The sequence below is a fragment of the Phyllostomus hastatus genome, unplaced genomic scaffold (assembly GCF_019186645.2).
Source record: "Phyllostomus hastatus isolate PE091 unplaced genomic scaffold, TTU_PhHast_1.1 phas_scaffold_1674, whole genome shotgun sequence".
In the NCBI taxonomy this organism is placed as follows: domain Eukaryota; kingdom Metazoa; phylum Chordata; class Mammalia; order Chiroptera; family Phyllostomidae; genus Phyllostomus; species Phyllostomus hastatus.
In genome coordinates this window covers 14,121,139-14,140,189 of record NW_025334011.1, presented here as the reverse complement: position 1 = coordinate 14,140,189, position 19,051 = coordinate 14,121,139, and the positions used below count along the sequence as shown (strand labels likewise).

At 36.4% G+C, this 19,051-nt stretch overlaps 1 protein-coding gene across 1 annotated transcript in view; it reads left to right on the top strand.

Moving 5' to 3' along the window:
- Window positions 1-19,051, top strand: part of MYO3A (myosin IIIA) — a 203,556-nt gene that overhangs the window by 58,121 nt on the left and 126,384 nt on the right. The window contains exon 9 of the mRNA XM_045858071.1: window positions 18,253-18,352. Within this exon, the coding sequence (XP_045714027.1) occupies window positions 18,253-18,352 (100 nt within the window). The remainder of the gene's footprint in view (window positions 1-18,252; window positions 18,353-19,051) is intronic.

Sequence of the window (19,051 nt, the reverse complement as noted above, 5' to 3'; positions counted from 1 at the left end):
TTTTCTCTTTAATGAGAGATCATGTAAGAAATGCCTTTGAGAGACAGAGAACTTTTTGCCTGAAACTTTTCTATGATTCTTTTTTTTAATTTTTTTTCCCTGTGTTATATGTTCTTCTGCCTTTTGTTTATAATCCTTAACCCCTCCTCTTCCTTTTTTTAATTTTTCTTTTTTGTTAAAAGTATGCATGATAATGAATCTCTTCTCAGATCCGAACAGAAACAGCTCTGTTCTAGAAAAGAACAGGAATGGTAGAAGGTTAATTTAAGTATTTAGTTTGGATTAGATTGATTCTATAGAACACCAAATCTGTATTTTCTTTGTCTTGCACAGCTATCTTTGGTTTTGAACCTTTAAAAAGTCAGTGTACAGGGCCCCTGGGTGGTGCAAGCCCAAGGAGCACCATTCAACATTGACTCTCTGTGGTTCACAGCAAAATCCCATAATGGCAGCCTTTCTGTATCATGATGTAGTAACTGCTGCTGCTTTTCTGCTTCCCTGTGCCCTGTCTTCCGCTGACCACTGTCCGTCCCTCCGCTGGATGGGTAGGTAATAGGTCCCTGCTCTGTGGTCTTCTTCAGCTCCCCACCCATGGCTCTTTCATATGTTGACCTGAGTCTCATCAGGACCCTTTTCTACTTCCCATGTGACCTACTTATGCCCCAAGCAAAACTCATTGCATAGACCTCTCAGGGATATGCACTTTATGTTAGAAAAGTCTTTTTCATTACCAGTTGAGGTCTAAGGAGTTGTGTGTTGGTTCTCAGCTTCTTTCATTTTAAACAGATTTCACAGTGTTTGCCAACTTTGCTTTATAAATTGTAGGACTGTAACCATTACTGTTTTTCATGAAAGAAAGACTATACTTTTCACTCTTTTTGCTGTTTAATGAGTTTTAAGGGAAGGGAAAATTACTTTATTCTGTGACCTTTTTTAAAATTAATTGTATTTTTCCACTACCATTTATCCCCTTTGTACCCTCTTCCACCTCCAAACCCTCCCCGGCAATCACCATACTGTTGTCCATGTCCACAAGTCCATTTTCTTTTTCACTCAATCCCTCCACCCCCTAACCCCCTCCCAGAGCTATCAGCCTGGTCTCTATCTATGAATCTGTCTCAGTTTATTCATTAGATTCCACATATGAGTGAAATCATATGGCATTTGTCTTTCTCTGACTGCCTGATTTCACTTAGCATAATGTTCTCCAGGTCCATCCATGCTGTTGCAAAGGGTAAATTTTTTGTCTTTTTATGGTCAAGTAGTATTCCATTATGTAAATGTGCCATAGTTGCTTTGTGCATTCACCTACTAATGGACACTTGGGCTGCTTCCATATCTTTGCAATTGTAATGAACATAGGGGTGCTTATGTCCTTTCAAATTAGTGTTTCCAGTTTCTTCAGTTACATTTCCAGAAGTGGAATCCCTGGGTCATAAGGCAGTTCCATTTTTAATTTTTAATTTTTTGAGGTAATTCCATACTGATTTCTGCAGTGGCTGTACCAGTCTGCATTTCCATCCAACAGTGCAAAAGAATACCTTTCTCCACATCCTTGACAGCACTTATTTGTTGATCTATTGATGACAGCCATTTTGACCAGTGTGAGGTGATATCTCATTGTGGTTTTAATTTGCATTTCTCTGATGATTACTGACACTGAACATATTTTCATGTGTCTATTGACCATTTGTATGTCCTCTTTAGAGAAGCATCTATTCAGGTCCTTTGCCCATTTTTAAATTGGATTGTTTGTTTTTTGGTTTTGGTGTTGGATTTTTATAAGTTCTTTGTAAATGTTGGTTATTAACCCCTTATGTATCAGCAAATATATTATTCCATTCAGTGGGTTGTCTTATTATTTTGTTGATGTTTTCCTTTGCTATCCAAAAGCTTTTTAGTTTGATGTAGTCTAATTTGTTTATTTTTTTTTGTTTCCTTTGCCTGAGGAGATATATCAGAAAAAATATTGCTACGAGCAATGTCTGAAATTTTACTGCCTATGTTTTCTTCGGGATTTTTATGGTTTCAGGTCCAACATTTAAGTCTTTGATCCATTCTGAATTTATTTTTGTGTGTGGGGTAAGGTGGTCTAGTTTCATTTTTCTGCACGTATCTGTCCAATTTTCCCAACACCATTTATTGAATAAACTATCTTTAGCCCATTGTATGTGCTTGCTTCCTCTGTCAATTATTAATTGCTTATAAAAGAGAGGGTTTATTTCTGGGCTCTCTATTCTATTCCATTGATCCATAGATATGTCTGTTTTTATGCTATTACTGTAGTGTTCTGATTACTGTAGCCTTAGAGTATAGTTTCACATTAGGTACAGTGATTCCTCCAACTTTGTTGTTCTTTCCCAAGATCATTGTTGCTATTCAGGGCCTTTTGTTTGGTTCCATATAAATTTTGGAAATATTTCTTCTAGTTCTGTGATATATGTCATTAGAATCTTGATAGGAAATGGGTTCAATCTATAGATTGCTTTGGGTAGTATGGACATTTTAATGATGTTAATGCTTCCTATCTGTGAACATAGTATGTGCTTCCACTTATTTGTATCTTCTTCAATTTCTTTCTTTAGTATCATATTTTTTCTGAGCACAGGCCTTTGACATCCTTGATTAAATTTATTCCTAAGTATTTTATTCTTTCTCAAGCAATTATAAATGGGATTGTTTTCTTAACTTCCCTTTCTGATAGTTCATTATTGGAGTATAAAATGCAACTTGTTTCTGGATATTTGTTTTATATCCTGCTAGTTTACTGAACTCACTTATCAGTTCTGGTAGTTTCTTGGTAGAATCTTTAGGGTTCTCTATGTACAGTATCATATTACCTGCATATAATGACAGTTTAACTTCTTCCTTTCTAATTTGGTTACCTTTTATTTCTTCTTTGTGTCTGATGGCTGTGGCTAGGACTTCTAGTACTATGTCGAATACGAGTGGTGAAAGCAGACATCCCTGTCTTATTCCTGATCTTAAGGGGAACAGTTGAAGGTTTTCCCATTGAGTATGATGCTGACAGTGGGTTTGTCACATATGGCAATTATTATGTTTAGGTATGTTACCTCTAATTCCTACTTGCTGAGAGTTTTGATCATAAATTAGTGCTGGATTTTATCAAATGCTTTTTCTATGTCTATTGATATGATCATATGGGTTTTAGCTTTCATTTTATTTATGTGGTGAATCACATTTATTGACTTGTGAATGTTTTACCAACCTTGCATCCCAGGAATAAATTCCACTTTTCGTGGAGTATGATCTTGTGGTGTATTGCTATATTCCATTTGTTAATATTTTGTTGAGGATTTTAGCACCTCTGTTTATCAGGGATATTGACCTATGATTTTTTTTTGTAGTGTCTTTATCTGGTTTTGGATTTAAGGTCATGCTGGCCTCGTAAAATAAGCATGGGAGTCTTTCCTTCTTTTGAAGTTTTTGGAATAGTTTCAGAAGGAGAGGTGTTAGTTCTTCTCTGAATGTTTTTTGACACTTTTTTATTAAGAGTTTGAGTATTTCTTGCCTGCCCGTGATCCCTGGCATTTTCTGTGACCTCCTTAGTTGATAGAAGATAGCAAAAGTAATGCTATGGTGTTTTTGAGCTAAGGCCTTAAATAGCTGTCAGTGGCCACATCATGTCTCTTGGAATATTTTTCCTGCAAACCCTGAGCTGCCATGAAGGAAGTGAGGCTGAGAGACCATGGTGCTGGAGATACCATATATAGGCACTATGAAAATTTTGTACTCTGAAGTACTTTCACATAAAATTGCATTCATATAAAAATGCTTACAGAAAATCTGTACAAGGATGAAATCCTATAATGTTTCCTTAAAGTTTGTATGGACTCATTTATTTAGTACTTCCTTGGTATCTTCAGCATCATTTAATGTAAGATTGTTTTTCATTAGAATTTAATATTAAAATATGCTAATTTTTGTAGGGAAGTTTAAATTTTACCAACTATTTGGACCACTTTATAAATTCTGAAAATCACATTAGATTCCCAAATTCATATAAATGCTAATGTCTCCAATGATGTTCTAGAAATCATTATTTTAAAGATGACATTATTCATTTTTAGCTATATTAAATTGACTCAGATCCTTACTTTAAAATATTTTTATTTTTTCATATAATTTTGTAATTATTTTATTTACAGAGGTCTCTGAAAATAATCACATTTGATTTCATGGGCTAAAATGAATCCAGCAAGTATATGTAATTAAATAGAGCAAAATATAATCCATTTTTTAAAAAGCACAAAAATTCCTGAAAAATTCTGTGTGTACATTATTTGGCCTTTCTCTTAAAGACATTCATCTATAAAAATTTGTATTCTGGAGAGAAAAAATAATCTAAGGGATTATTAAGAACATTGACCTAAATTATAAAGGTTGCAAGAAATACTGCAATATTGCCCATTTGTTTATTTTTTTTTCAAGTTAACAATGGCCTAGGATTTGACTGCATCTATTTTTGGTATAAGATACATTTGCATAGAATTACATTTACTGTTGAATCCTGCAGTGCCTCATGGACCCAGGACACTGAGTGTGGATGGTACTGATTTTTTTGCAGTAAAGCAAGATTCATGAGATGCGAAGGCTGAGTGGAGAGCAGAGCAACCCTTTTCCCTGAGTGCCTTCACATTTTCAGTTCTCTGCACGTTTTCATCAAGTCACAGGGACTGAGTAAGGAGTATACTGAGAAGACACTGGAAATTTTTGTGCTTTCAATTAGCTAAAATTGTAACCATCTTTTTGCCAGAGAAAAACGAAAAGTCTTTTTTAAGGATAGTAGTTAAGGGTTAGAGCAGAATATTTCAGTCTGTGAGTAGAATTCAAGATGATGTGCCCTCATTCCCAACCACACGTAACGCTTTATCTCTGCCTGCTCAGCTGCCCTAATCTTGTTTGCTTCCTTATTTAGTTTTGTAATCTCTGCAAAAAAAAAAGTGCTGTATTTAACGGAATTTTTTGGTTTTGGAGGATTATGATTCATTTTTGAAGTTAGATTTCTATACATGTATATAAATACAGCTGGATTTTTTTAAGTGAAAAAATATAAAGTCAAAATGTCGTTTTTTCAAAAAGGAAAGAAAGAGAAAAATACCTGACTGTAGCTATGCTAGTCTTGTGAATTGAAATTAAAATAAAGGGTCTGGCACAAATAACACCCCTTTCTTATTACAAAATATTTTATTATAAAATTATAAGCTTGTAATTCTATAACATAACAGTATCACACTCAAGCACACCATATGACATTTTAAATGAAATGTTCAAATTAAAACTATAAATTATTATACCCATATGATTACCCTACCAACCACACTCAAGCCAGCATTATTTCTGCTGCACCCTGTAGAATACTATTGTTTTATGTTTGACTCATATAGATTTGACTGTACCACAAGTTCCTCTCAGAAAATTACATATGTGTATGTTTGGGGGAGGAGGAGTGTGTGTGTGTGTGTATAAAGACATTACCTTGGCAGCCAGCCTAAAATGTGGGTGTCGTTCCCCATCCATGGATGATGATAGTGTAATCCTCCTGTATTTATTCAAGTAAGGTGGAAGGAGTTCTTGGATTCTTTGTGAGGGGGTGGGTAAATTTGATATAATTAAACATAAAAGCAGAGTTATCAAGTAGGCAGTTGAATATAGGAATCTGAATTTCAGGAGAGAAATCTATGTTGGAAATCATCTTTATAAGTCTTTTGCTCATAGAGGTTCTTAATGCCTTGGCACTGGATGAGGTCACTGAATGTGAGTATTTAGAAGGAGATGTGAAGGGGGCCTAGGGCAGAGCTCTGGGAGACTTGGCAGAAGGTGAGGATTCAGAACTGGAGGTTAAGAGAGTGTGGTCCTCTATGGAGGAGGAGCTGGGGAATGTATTCTGTTGCAAGCCACATGAAGCAAATGCTTCAAAAAGGAGAAAATAGTCAGGTCTGCTGAATAGTGCTGAAAATTTAGGAAAAATAGAGTAATGCTGAATTTGGACACAAGAATTTCTGCAGTGACCTTGACAAAAGCCATCTCAGCAGGATGTGGTGGAAGGGAGCCCCAGCCAGGAGAGGTTAAAGGAGAGCAGTATGGTGAGGAAGAAGAGCTACTCTTTTCACCAACTAACACCATACACAAAAATAAATTCAAGGTGGATAAAGGCTTAAATATAAGTCGTAACACCATAAAAGTCCTAGAGAAAAACATTGGTAGGGAAATCTCAGACATTCCACCCAGCAACATCTTCACAGATATATCCCCTATAGCAAGGGACAAAAAGAAAAAAAATAAATGAATGGGACCTCATCAAATTAAAAAGCTTCTGTGTGGCTAAGGAAAATAGCATTAAAATGAAAAGCAAGCCAACCATATGGGAAAATATACTTGCCAATGACACCTTAGACAAGGGCTTGATCTCCAAAATATATAAAGAACTCACACAACTCCACTCCAGGAAGATAAAAAACCCAACTAAAAATGGGAAAGACTTGAACAGACACTTCTCTAAAGAGGACATACAGAGGTCCCAGAGACACATGAAAAGATGCTCAGCATCACTAGCCATCATAGAGATGCAAATTAAAACCACAATGAGATACCACCTCATACCAGTCAGAATGGCCAACATAAACAAATCAACAAACAAGTATTGGAGAGGATGCAGAGAAAAGAGAACCCTAGTGCACTGTTGGTAGGACTGCAGACTGGTGCAGCCACTGGGGAAAACAGTATGGAATTTCTTCAGAAAACTAAAAATGTCACTGCCTTTTGACCCAGCAGTTCTGCTGCTGGAATTATACCCTAAGAGCCCTGAAGCACCAATCCAAAAGAACCTATGCACCCCAATGTTCATAGCAACAATTTACAAAAGCCAAGTGCTGGAAGCAACCTAAGTGCCCACCAGCAAATAAATGCACAAAAAAACTGTGGTACATTTACACAATGGAATTCTATACAGCATAGAAAAAGAAGGAGCTTATACCCTTTGTAAGTGCATGGATGGAACTAGAGAGCATTATGCTAAGTGAAATAAGCCAGGTGGTGAGGGACAAATAGCATATGATCTTACCTTTAACTGGAACATAATCAACAAAAGAAAAAAGCAAACAAAATATAACCAGAGTCATTGAAATTAAGAACAATCTAACAATAACCAGAGGGGAGGGAGGAGGGGACAGTGGGAAGAAGAGTTTTTAGGAACTACTATAAAGGACACATGGACAAAACCAAGGGGGAGGGTGGAAGCTAGGGAGGGAGGTGGGTTTGGAGGGGGGAGGGGGGAGGGTTGGGGAGAAAATATGGACAACTGTAATTGAACAACAATAAAATAATTTAAATTTTAAAACATTTTAAATAATTTAAATTAAAAAAAAGAAGCTCAGCCATGAAAGGAGGAGAAATGAGGCCACAGTAAAGGAATAGGGGATCAAAAGAAAGATTGTTAAAGAGGGGAGACACTAGAGCCCATTAGAATGCTGATGGAAAAGTTGATAATGCAGATGAGAGAGCGCCCTTACAGCAGCATCCTGAGAGACCAAGGTACAAGTAGAAGAGTTGGCCTTTGCTCACAACAGGGACAGTTTATCTATGTCTGTGTAACCAGACAGGAAGCTGAGAGAATAAGGTGACACAAAAAGGAAATTCTGCCAACTTGTTTAAAAATATGTGCAAAGAAAAAAAATACAAGAAAATACCAAAATGGCAGTAATAGTTATGTTATGGTAATGGAGTTGTAGGTGATTTTTTCTTATATTTTTGGCATTTTTTTGTATTTTTAGCAAAGAACAGAGATTATTTTTATACTTGGAATAAACTAAATGGAATAAAAATAACCACACACTGTTCAGTGACCCTTCGTGCTATCATTCCTTAAAAAGGCAAACTCCTTGAAACTCCCCAGCCATATTTGTTCTTAACCAGATAAATTTTCTGTAATGATGTGTGTCCTGCAGATGCTTATTGAGGCAATGGTAACAAAGCTCTGCCTAGTGCAGGAACTGTGCAACTCCCTCTCTGGGGCAGAATCCTACTCACAGAAACAGTGTCTTCTCTGCTCTCTTACTTGTCTCTCAGGTAAGAGTGAGAGGAAGAAAGATGTTAGGAGCTCTTGACAGAGAACAGCCATCAAATATTCTTGTAAACACAGATGTCAATTTTACTTCAACATCTAAAACCAGGTCACTCTATCTAAAATAATAGAATAGAGAAGTCCCATTCACAGCAGAAGCAGACAAGATTTCCCAGTGGGAACAGTTTTCTTTGGTCTCCAGGTAACTGATTCTTTTTCTAGAATGCAGAGGCACAGTTTCACCCTTCCCAGAACCACCTCCAAGTGATTACTACACGCTATACATTGCTTAAAACCTGCTCATAGCCTTAATACAATCACTCCTTCTAATAAGTGAGATTGTGCCTATTGCCCAAATCATAAACAAAGGATTATATACTTCTTGATGCAGGCTGCTTCTTAGTTATATATCAAAATCTATGCTGGAAAATAGCATTTCCCTTATTATGCTTCTTGGATAGGTAATCCACACATATGGAAATAGTGTAAGCATAGTCAGTGAAAATAGTCTTCTTCTCACTTATGTCCCTTCTCAAAGGTGACCAATGCATGCAGTTTCTTGTGAGATATTGTTGATATACAAGCAAATAACTAGAGCATTAATGGAAAGTTTAACAATCCTCTTTTAATATTTAATTTCATTGTTTAATATTCTTTATTATTTTAGCAAAAAACATCAAGGCTGGTCAGAGAGGCCTATGATGTTGAAAATCACTGACAATTAGAGGTTGGAGAGAATCTAATATTTTTTTGAAATAAAAGTGTTGAAGTTTGGAGAAAAGACTCGATTTTTAAAAAGCTGATTCCCATACCCCTCACTGACACATCAATTGTATTAAATGATACCTCTAATTTATTCTTCAATTAGCTTGTAAGCTTTTAATATAATATGAAGCACTTCACAGTTTAATATCTTTAAAAAGTTTTGCTCAGTCATAAAGCATACATTAACATTTAATGCACTGATTTTTAAAAAAGGCCTCTCTACCTGGTGAACAGCGTTCATTGATAGATTCTGCTGTCCTCTCTTTGAGACCCTTGTGTTTCCCCCAGGTCTCGTGACTCTCCAAGGCTCAGCAAGGTTTGGCTTGTGGGCCAAATCTGGCCTGCTGCCTATTTTTATAAATGAAGTTTTAATAGAACACAGTCATGCCTATTCATTCGTGTATTCTTTAGGCTGCTTTCACGCCACGATAACCAGGGTGAGTAGCTGTGACACAGGTCAGATAGCCTGCAAAGCTTGACATGTTTCTTTTTCTGACCCTTTCCAGAGAAGTTTGCCAATCCATACCATAGAGCAGGGGTGTCAAACTCATTTTCGCCGGGGGCCACATCAGCCTCGTGGTTGCCTTCAAAGGGCTGAACGTAATTTCAACTCCTTAACAGTTAAGGAGTAGTCACATTTATACAGTCCTAAAATTATTTTGGCCCCAAAAGAAAAAAAGCAAACAAAATATAACCAGAGTCATTGAAATTAAGAACAATCTAACAATAACCAGAGGGGAGGAGGGAAGGGAGAGTGGGAAGAAGAGTTTTCAGGAACTACTATAAAGGCCTTTAAAGGTAACTGCGAGGCTGATGTGGCTCGCAGTGAAAATGAGTTTGACACTCCTACCCTAGAGTATGGAATTTTGGTCATGGTAATGAATGGGCAAAAATCATTAGCAAAAAGAAAAATCAGAAAGTGATTTTAAATGCAGCAATAAACACATTATAATGGTACAGAGTATCCTGTAGGAACATGCTAATTTTTTACAGAAACCTTCAGTGTTCATTTATTCCATGTGCTTTAGTACCCACATGGAGAAAAGAGGAGAGAGCCTACTAATACAGATATTTAGAATAAATTAAGGAAGATGCTAACAAGGTTCAGCTGACCCTTGAACAACAGGGGTTTGAGCTGCATAGGTCCATTTAGACATGGATTTTTTTCAATAAATATATACAGTACTAAAATCTATTTTCTCTTCCTCATGATTATATTAACATTTTTTCTCTAGCTTATTTTTATTAGATATAATTGTATATAAGACAAATAACATAAATATATTCGTTAATTGACTGTTTATATTATTGGCAAGGCCTGTTGTCAGCAGTAAAGTTTGGGAGGAGTCAAAGATTTTATGTGGATTTCCAACTGCAGGGGAGAGCAAGGTGGGGGAGGGTAATGTTCCTAACCCCCACATTGTTTAAGGGTCAACTGTATTTCTTTTCCAACCTCACCCAGCATTGCTTCAAATTTTATGAATGTGCATTTATCCGTACAGTACAGATTAAAGCACATCTTTAAGGAATTACATGCAAAAGAGGAAAGGCTCTGTGAATGAAAAGGACAATTAAAACTGTAGTGGGGGCTGGGTGACTATGACATCTGTCACTCCAGTCATTGCTAGAATTATTGGATTAATCCAGCTTTCTTTCCCATCAGCATTTCAGAGCTACACACTTGGCCAAAAGGGCCAAACTGCACATAAATAAAAACTAGTTTTCCAAGGCACACCAGTGAAAGCCGTACTCCCATTGGTACTTCCAGTTGTGACTTTGTTTCTAGAATTCAAAGATGGACATGGAAACTAAAATAAAACCATTGATTAGATTTATGTTTAACAAAGGATTGCTAGACCACCCCAGTGGCTCCTGGATTGCCTTAGAAGATAGAGCTTGATATTTACAAGAGTATATCTCACCAAAGTAAAAGCAAATAAAGCTGTTGCATTGCAATAGTAAAACTGAATAGTAAAGAAAATATTTAACACGGAACAGCAATAGTTGTTCAGTGTGTAGAACTGAAATACAAGTGAAACTATAATAACTATCCCTGAGGGCATCTGTGACCTTTGATAGCACAGAAAGAAAATATTTATAGTCTGAAACTATGTCTCTCCAGTATTACAGAGTAAATGCAATATATGATCTGGCTAACAAGCTGTAATTTCACAAGAGGACAAAAATCTTACAGAAGGATTCTGACTTTGCTTTCTCCCAAGTATTACAGAAATTAAATATTAAATACAGTAATGAGAATGGAAACCAATTCTATAAAATAAAGGCAAAAGGAAAATGTTAGAATTATAAAATTATCTTAAAACTTATATACGTACTTTTTAATTGAGTACTTCAATTGTTTACCAGAGTAAAAACAATAGTAAAATTTTTCTTTGGTTCCACAGTAGATGAACATTTAGTAAAAAGAAAATATCCACACTTTTACCCAAGAAATATATTTTAACACTTATCATTTGTAAGAATCTGGTCTAGCAGAATAGGGTATATCAGTCAACATATTTACATCTTTTAAAAAATTCCTGTTCTCATGGTGCTTACATACCAGTGGGAAACACCAAACAATAAATATGATAAATTAGTAAATAATGTATATTAGATGATGATGCATGCTAAAGAAAAAATAGAGCAAGGTAAACTGGATTGGCAGTCTTGAGTAGGGGCTAAAATGAAACTACAACATTAAAAAAGAGCTATCAGCTCAGAACTCACAATGAAAGGATCCTCTGAAACATTTAAAGTTTTATTAAACACTCTCTCTGTTTAGGATTTAGGAGATCAGAATATTGTTCAATTGTAAGAAATCTCCCTTTTTACCCAAGTATCAAGTCAGCAGTCCAAGGCAAATTTTCTGAATGTTCCTACAAATATTCTATAACTCTCACACACCTGACTTTTCTCTCCTGTCTGTTTCACTGTTCCTAACTTCTGTCAACTCCAGCTCATTCAGTGGGACCATCATCTTCTCAGTGGGGATCTGGAGAAATGGAGACTTGAGAAGTTTTAATTAGATGGCAACACTACAATTTGGTGATAGAGTGCAAATAGAAGATGACGGAGATTGAGATTTCTACTGTGTGCAGCTAATCAGATGAGTGAGATAAGTCAGTCAGCGAGATAAGAAACACTGGGCGAAATTCAGGCTTGCTACGGAAGGTCAAAGGTCATGCTTTGCTTGTAGAGTGTGTAGAATTTGAGTGTATTTAAGACCTCTCTGTTTCCTCAGCCTCCAGCATCATGCACTGCGATTTCCCAGGCTGTTCAGACCTGACCAAACCATCAGTCACCGGTCCCTCATACAGGCCATGGAATCTTAACTTTTACTTAAAAACCAAGATTAAATGCCGAACAAATAAAAAACATTTCCAGTTCACCAGAATGGAATTATTTCCTCCTTATTATTTCCATAACATTTAATATTTACCTCATTTGTGGCACTGCGCCTTATGTTGTTTTAAATGTTATGTGTCTATATATCCCATTAGATTAAAACTCACTGAATGCAGATTTTGGATCTTATTTCATACACAGTAATCCCTCAACACTTAGGACAATGCCTTGCACGTAGAAAGGCCTCAAATGAATAGTGATTAGATTAAACTGCACACTTATATTTTTATTAAAATGGCAGTGATATGAGAATAGTCTAAAGAAAAGCCCTTCCAAAATCTGTAGCAATCACTTCCTATGCATGTGTATCTTTTTAAAGTATCACAAATTGAGCTCTGGCTGGCATAGCTCAGTGGATTGAGTGCGGGCTGTGAACCAAAGCATCACAGGTTCAATGCCCAGTCAGGGTACATGCCTGGGTTGCAGACCACATCCCCAGTGGGGGTCACGTGAGAGGCAACCACACATTGATGTTTCTCTCTCTCTCTTTCTCCCTCTCTTCCTCTCTCTAAAATTAAATAAATAAAATTTTAAAAAATAAGTAAATAAATAATCAAAAATTATTTTCATTATAATTCTGTCTGGCACTTGGTATGTAGTTAAATCTAATAAATAAAAATCATTTGATACTGGAAAAAATGAAAGTTGACCAGAAAAACAATCAGTCATGATTGATAAGATATTCACTACTGTGTAAAATTATAGAAACATTTAGATGTCCTTGTAGAAATGTAATAACTCATTTTAAGAAATACCCAATTGTATAATAAGAAAAATCATTCAAAGCTATTTATTTACCCAAGTGAACTCCAAAGAATTCATTTTGTTTCAGACAAACATGGATATCATGTTAATGTCATGATGAAGACTGGGCTTGACATCTTCCTTTGACAAATGATCATTTGGTCATTCTACAGATGGTTACCGAGTATCTGTGTCCCAGCTTCTCTTTTAGGTGCTTAGGATACATTAGTGGCCAAAAGAGACATGAAAGAACATATAAAGTATTTTCACAACTATTGATTCTTTTTTAATTATCATTTATAAAATCTACTTTTGTTTTTCTTCATCACGCATTACAACTTTAATAGCTTTTAAAGTGTTTAACCCACAGAGAAAGCTTTCAAAATGAATTCATGCATCTAAATTAGCTATGCTTCATTTATATATTTTTAAAACCCATGTGAATGAATATATGTCAATTAATAGAGTAATATTTGAAGCATTAGCTAGTTGTACCTCCTTGATTTTAACATATTCTTCTACAAAAATGAATCTGCCCAAACATATAAGTCCTAGCTGAAATTATCTTAAATTTTTTTGTTGATTTTTTTAATCCTCACCCAAGGATATGTTTATTGATTTTTTAGAGAGAAAGAAAGGGAGGGGGAGAGAAAAAGAGATGCATGGATGTGTGGGAGAGAAACATCAATTGGTTGCCTCCTCCATACACACCCTGACAGGGGGTTGAACCCACAACCTAGGTATATGCCCTGGCTGGGAATCATAATCTTTTGGTGTATGGAACATTGCTCCAACCAAATGAGCCACCTGGCCAGGACTGTTGATTTTTTTTATTATTATTAACTCTTTCATCAGATTGTGTGCTCCATGTGAGCAGGGACCTGTTCTGGTGTCTTCTTAACTTTATCTCAGAATGTTGGGTGCTCCAGAAATTTAAATAATTGTTGAATGAATGAGCTGTTGAATGAATACAGGATTGAATGTTGAAACACATATAAATCAAGGCTCAGCTTGTGTGTGTGTGTGTGTGTGTGTGTGTGTGTGCATGTTTGAAGTGGGGGAGAAATTTAACAAATCAGATTAAGAATGGAACGTTACATTAATCACGTGGTTCACTGAGTTTTGCCACAAGGTTGAACCTGATACAAACTTGCTGATCTGACTTTTCACATTTATTAAAATGAAAGGAAATGGCACTGCATTATATTTCACTGTTCTTCTCACTCTTATGTCCTACGCTCTTCCATATTGTTAATTGTGTGGCTTTATCAATGTTACACTAATTTTAAATTTGAACAATATTATTGATACAACTATCATGCCACTCAAAACAATAGAGATGTGAGTCATTCACAAGTCCTACTTTGTTGTGACAGCTGTAACTGTCTCCTTTTCTTGCTTCATTTCCTCCATAATGTTTAAGGCCTGAGCAAGTGACAGCAGCACTGACCATGCTTTCCAGAGCAGCACTTTGCCAGTGGCTGTGTTCTGCAGTAATTAGTGATGCAGAAATATAGTTACAGGAGAAAAATAACTGCATAATGTATAATATAACTATATATAACTGTATATGGGAGAAATATAGTTATACAAATAGGTAATTTCAATGGTTAGGATGCTTCTTTAGTTAAACTGACCTCAACCCTGACCAGAGAGAGATTGGGAGGGAAGTTTGCTGGAGCCAAGATGTGTTGGACAACCATGTGCCTTTTCACTGTGTTCCTCCAGCACCTAACTGGGCTTCAGTTCCCTTGCCAAAAGGGTTAGTTTGCACACCAGCTGGTAGGAGTAGGGCTCAGTATTTCAACTGAATCCACCAGTTGTATTTTACATCTTTGTATCCTCAACACCAGGCATAGAAAGATGAATAACATTTGGTTTCTCTCACAATTTATCACCATCTGGCAGGGATGATGAACATGAATGTACCTAGTTGAATGTGAGCATCTCTGCTCGTGGTGCATGCTCTCTGCAATGGCTTCACAGAGAGGGTGCTAGTTGAGCCTGACTTTGCGTGATAATTGGTAATTGGCCAAAGAAGGGAAGAAAGTAATTCCAGGCAGGGGAAACAGAGCAAACAAAGTAAAGAATCTTGGAGATGTTTGACATACAGGGGAATGTTCTGTACAAGAGGGTGGGCAATGGAGCTGGAAAGGTTGTTTAAGGCAAGATTGTGAAGATTCATTGATTTCATGCCAAGGAATTTTTAAGTCATACTCTAGAATAGGGGGGGCATCTGAGGTTTTTAGTCATCACAGTATCAAAATCTTTGCTACATTTTTGGAAGCTAATACCAAAAGTATCATGGAAGATGAATTCACAGGAGCAAAAGAATGAAGGTAGCAGCCAGCCAAGTATTGATCCCCTGGTTCCCATATAATCCTTTTCAGTCTTTAGCTGCCAGGTGGGCCCATAAAAACAGATAAAAACTTCAGGGCTCTTCATTTCAATCAAGTGGATAGTTGGACTTTTTTTTCTGTTTTATAAAAAATTATATTTGAGTTTCTTTGGAAATGGGAGGATAAATAAGATGAAATGTGTTGTGTTTAGAAAATGTGGAGACAAACTATGTGCCTGTCCTGTACCAGAAATCATGAGGGATATTCCATCATTCATTTATTCATTCATTCATTCAGCAAACATTTACTGAGGACCAACTATGTTCTAAATAGGAACTATGACACACATAGCCTTGTACAGGAGCTTACATGGTAGTAAATGATTCAAATATTAACTAAATTATCCACACAAATAAGTGCCTAACTATAAATTTCTATAAATGCTATAAAAATTATAGAGGACTCTAAGAATTGTAAATAGGAATGAAACTATTCCTATTACTAGATTCAAGTATTATATCATTACATAATTTGCAAATATTTTCTCCCAGTCTATGGCTTCACTTTTTATTCTCTTAACAATGTCTTTTGTAGAGCAGAGTTTTTAATTTAAGGGAGCCCATTTTACCATTTTTTCTTCCATGGATGGTGCTTTTGAAGTTGTATCTGAAAACTCATCTCTGAACCTAAGGTTATCTGTATTTTTCTCTTATGTTGTCTTCTAGGAGTTTTATAATTTTGTATGTTACATTTAGGTCTGTGATCCATTTTGAGTTAATTTTTGTGAAGGATGTAAGGTTAGTGTCTAGAGTCTTTTTTACTTTTTTGCATGTGAATGTTTAGTTGTTCCAGCACCATATTTTGAAGAGATATCCCTGTCAAAAGGAAGTTTACAGTCTAGTAAGGGAATAAAATCCACACACAAAGGACTGCCTGAAACGACTTAACTACGATACTTGTCCCGAAGAATGTAAGAATTATGCTGAGTGGTACAAAAGAGTGACATTTGAGTCAGACTGTGAAAAGTAAATAAAGTTTCATCACACAGGTGGGGGCAAGGAGGAAATAAAAACAAAGGACACATCTTACATGTTTTTTAAAAAAGATTGCTCTGACTACAGTGTTGAGAAGAGTAGCAAGGCAGTGATGGTAACGGAAACCACTCGGAAGGCTACTGAGATGAAGTGTGATGGAGGAGGTAGATGGTGGTGAGAAATGTCCAGTGGTAGAAAGAGCTGAACAGGTTTGTATATAGATTGCACGGGAAGTGTGAAAGAAAGAGAAGAGCCAAGGATCACTCTTAGGCCTTTGTCTGAAGAGTAAGAATGAAGTCACCATTTACTGAGATGGGGTCATGGTCCAGGAGCAGGTATGGGGCTCTGGGGGTATTCAGAAACATGGTGTGGAATGGGTTAAGTCTGCCAGTTAGACTTCCAAATGAAGTGTCGAGTAAGCAGTTGGATGCTTAAGTCTGGAGGTCAGCAGACTTGTCAGTGCATGAGTAGTATTTAAAGCTATGAAACAGGACATGAAGGCAGATAGAGAAGAAAATAGCTGCAAGGACTGAAGTTTAGGAAACTCCAAAATGTTACAGAAAGATGAGGAGGAAACAGAAAAAGACACACAGATGAAGATGCCAGTAAATTAAGGAAGAGAATCAAGGGAGGAGTACAGGAAGCTGAGATGGATGTAGTCAAGAAGGGGGTCTGTCACATGCTGCTGATACGTTAAGTAAAATGAGAACTGGAACTGACCACTGGATTAGTGACACGAGGCCATGAATGTCCCTTAGAGAAACTTTCCTGATTGAAATGGGTTTTCTTAATGATAGAGAAAAGTGGAAAATATTGAATTTAGAAAAATTGTTTATAATTTTTGTAATAAAACAAGGAAATGGAACAGTAGATGGAAAAAACAGAAGTCAGGGAATGGTGTTTTTTGTTTGCCATAACAGCTAACAGGGAAGAGTGAGTGATGTAGTCATGAGAAAGGAGCCAACAAGAGCGATTTCCTTGAACAAGTGAGAGGAGGCAGATGCAGTGCACAAAAGCAGGGCTGGCCATGGATAGTGGCCGGGACAGTTTATCAATAGTGACTGAATTTTCCAAGTAATGAGAAAGCATTCAAGTTTACTGAGGGAATGGTATGATTCTTACTATTCCTCATAATCTATTTATTCTTTTTCCTTTTACTACTAGAGAAATTCAGCTACTTAAAAGTATATCCAAAAATAAATGTTGGAAATACAGTTTTGCTCAAAAGAAAGTGGATGATAATTTTATGCCCAGAAATGGTAAAACAAAGCCTTGTGTTTATCTCAGCAACTTCTCCAGCCTCTGTGTCAAATCAGGATCCTTATGCTTTTAGTGAAAGATGCTGAAATGTTTTCCTTTGAGAATAAACTTTCTAATGTCTGAAATCAATTTTCTTCATGCATTTAACCTTTTGAAAATCCACAATGTGGTTTATTTTTTGTACTCTTCTTAAATTTTGCTGAATAATAATTTTTAAATTAGCATTCCTTGACCACCAATGGCCTAATACTACCTCAGACAAAATTGGAAATCTAATGAATTCAAATCTCTGCGACTCACTAATTTGTAGCAGATTAAATCACACATGGGAATTTAGAGAAAACATTAAAGCAAATTGTATGTAGGATAGTTATTGATAGAAACTATGAACTCTTGATCATCCATGAAGTAAATTTAACAAGTTATTTTTCCAATAGAGAAAAAAGACAAACAGATCAAATGCATTAGGCTATTTTCTGATAAATTATTATCATCAAATTTAGTAAATCAGCTTCATAGAAGTTTTTCAGTCTCATATGACTCTAAAACATATTTCCAGCTGTGATCAGTTATAAGTTCTCAAATCAGAAATGGTTTTTCTTTTTGTGTTGCTCCACAGACACGAACGTATTCACACCAAGAAAAGTAACTTCAGCAGACCTTTAATTTCCAGTCAGAAGGATGTAGATGATTTAGCAACCCTAGAAGTTTTGGATGAGGTAAGGAGCTGAGTTTAATTGAACATAAACATTCTTGATTTTTCTAATGTATATAATTGATGTGAGCAGCAGGTTGTTTGAACAGCATCTGTAAATATCATGCTTTCTTTGTCTCTTAGCTTCCTGAATCTCTCACTTATCTTCCGCTTTAACGCGTGTGACAGGAATGTCCAGGTAGCTCCAGTCTGCTGTCTCTTTTTGTCTGCTTCTGATATTCAGATTGCAAAGGAGTGAGCTTCCACTCTCATGAGTGCTTATAGATCACAGACTCTTCTTCCCCTGAATTCCTTCTGGGAGTTTCAAAAAGATGATGTCCTGAGGTCAAAAAATTATCTCCTGAAACCTCTATGTGGTGTCCTTTCTTTTTCTCCTCTCCTGTTCCACTCTCAGAGGCAGTACCTAGAGGCCTCCAAGAGATATCAAGAGCCTGTTACTATAGTCAGTGGTCCCCCTCATGGGATCAGAGAGCTCCTGCTCTCACAGAGCTAGGGCATTGAATTTTTAGGGCATTGAATTCTTCTGGGAACTCCTTACTCACCCCAGTGACCTCAGAAGTAGTTCAAACATCTCTGTGTAGGTCCAAATCCAAGCCAGTACATTGCAGTTTCAGCCTTCTTTCCTTTCATTCCCCTTTATTCCAGGTAATCAGATCATTAGAGAAATGAATAGTTCCTTTTCAGTAAAAAGTTAGGATCTCTA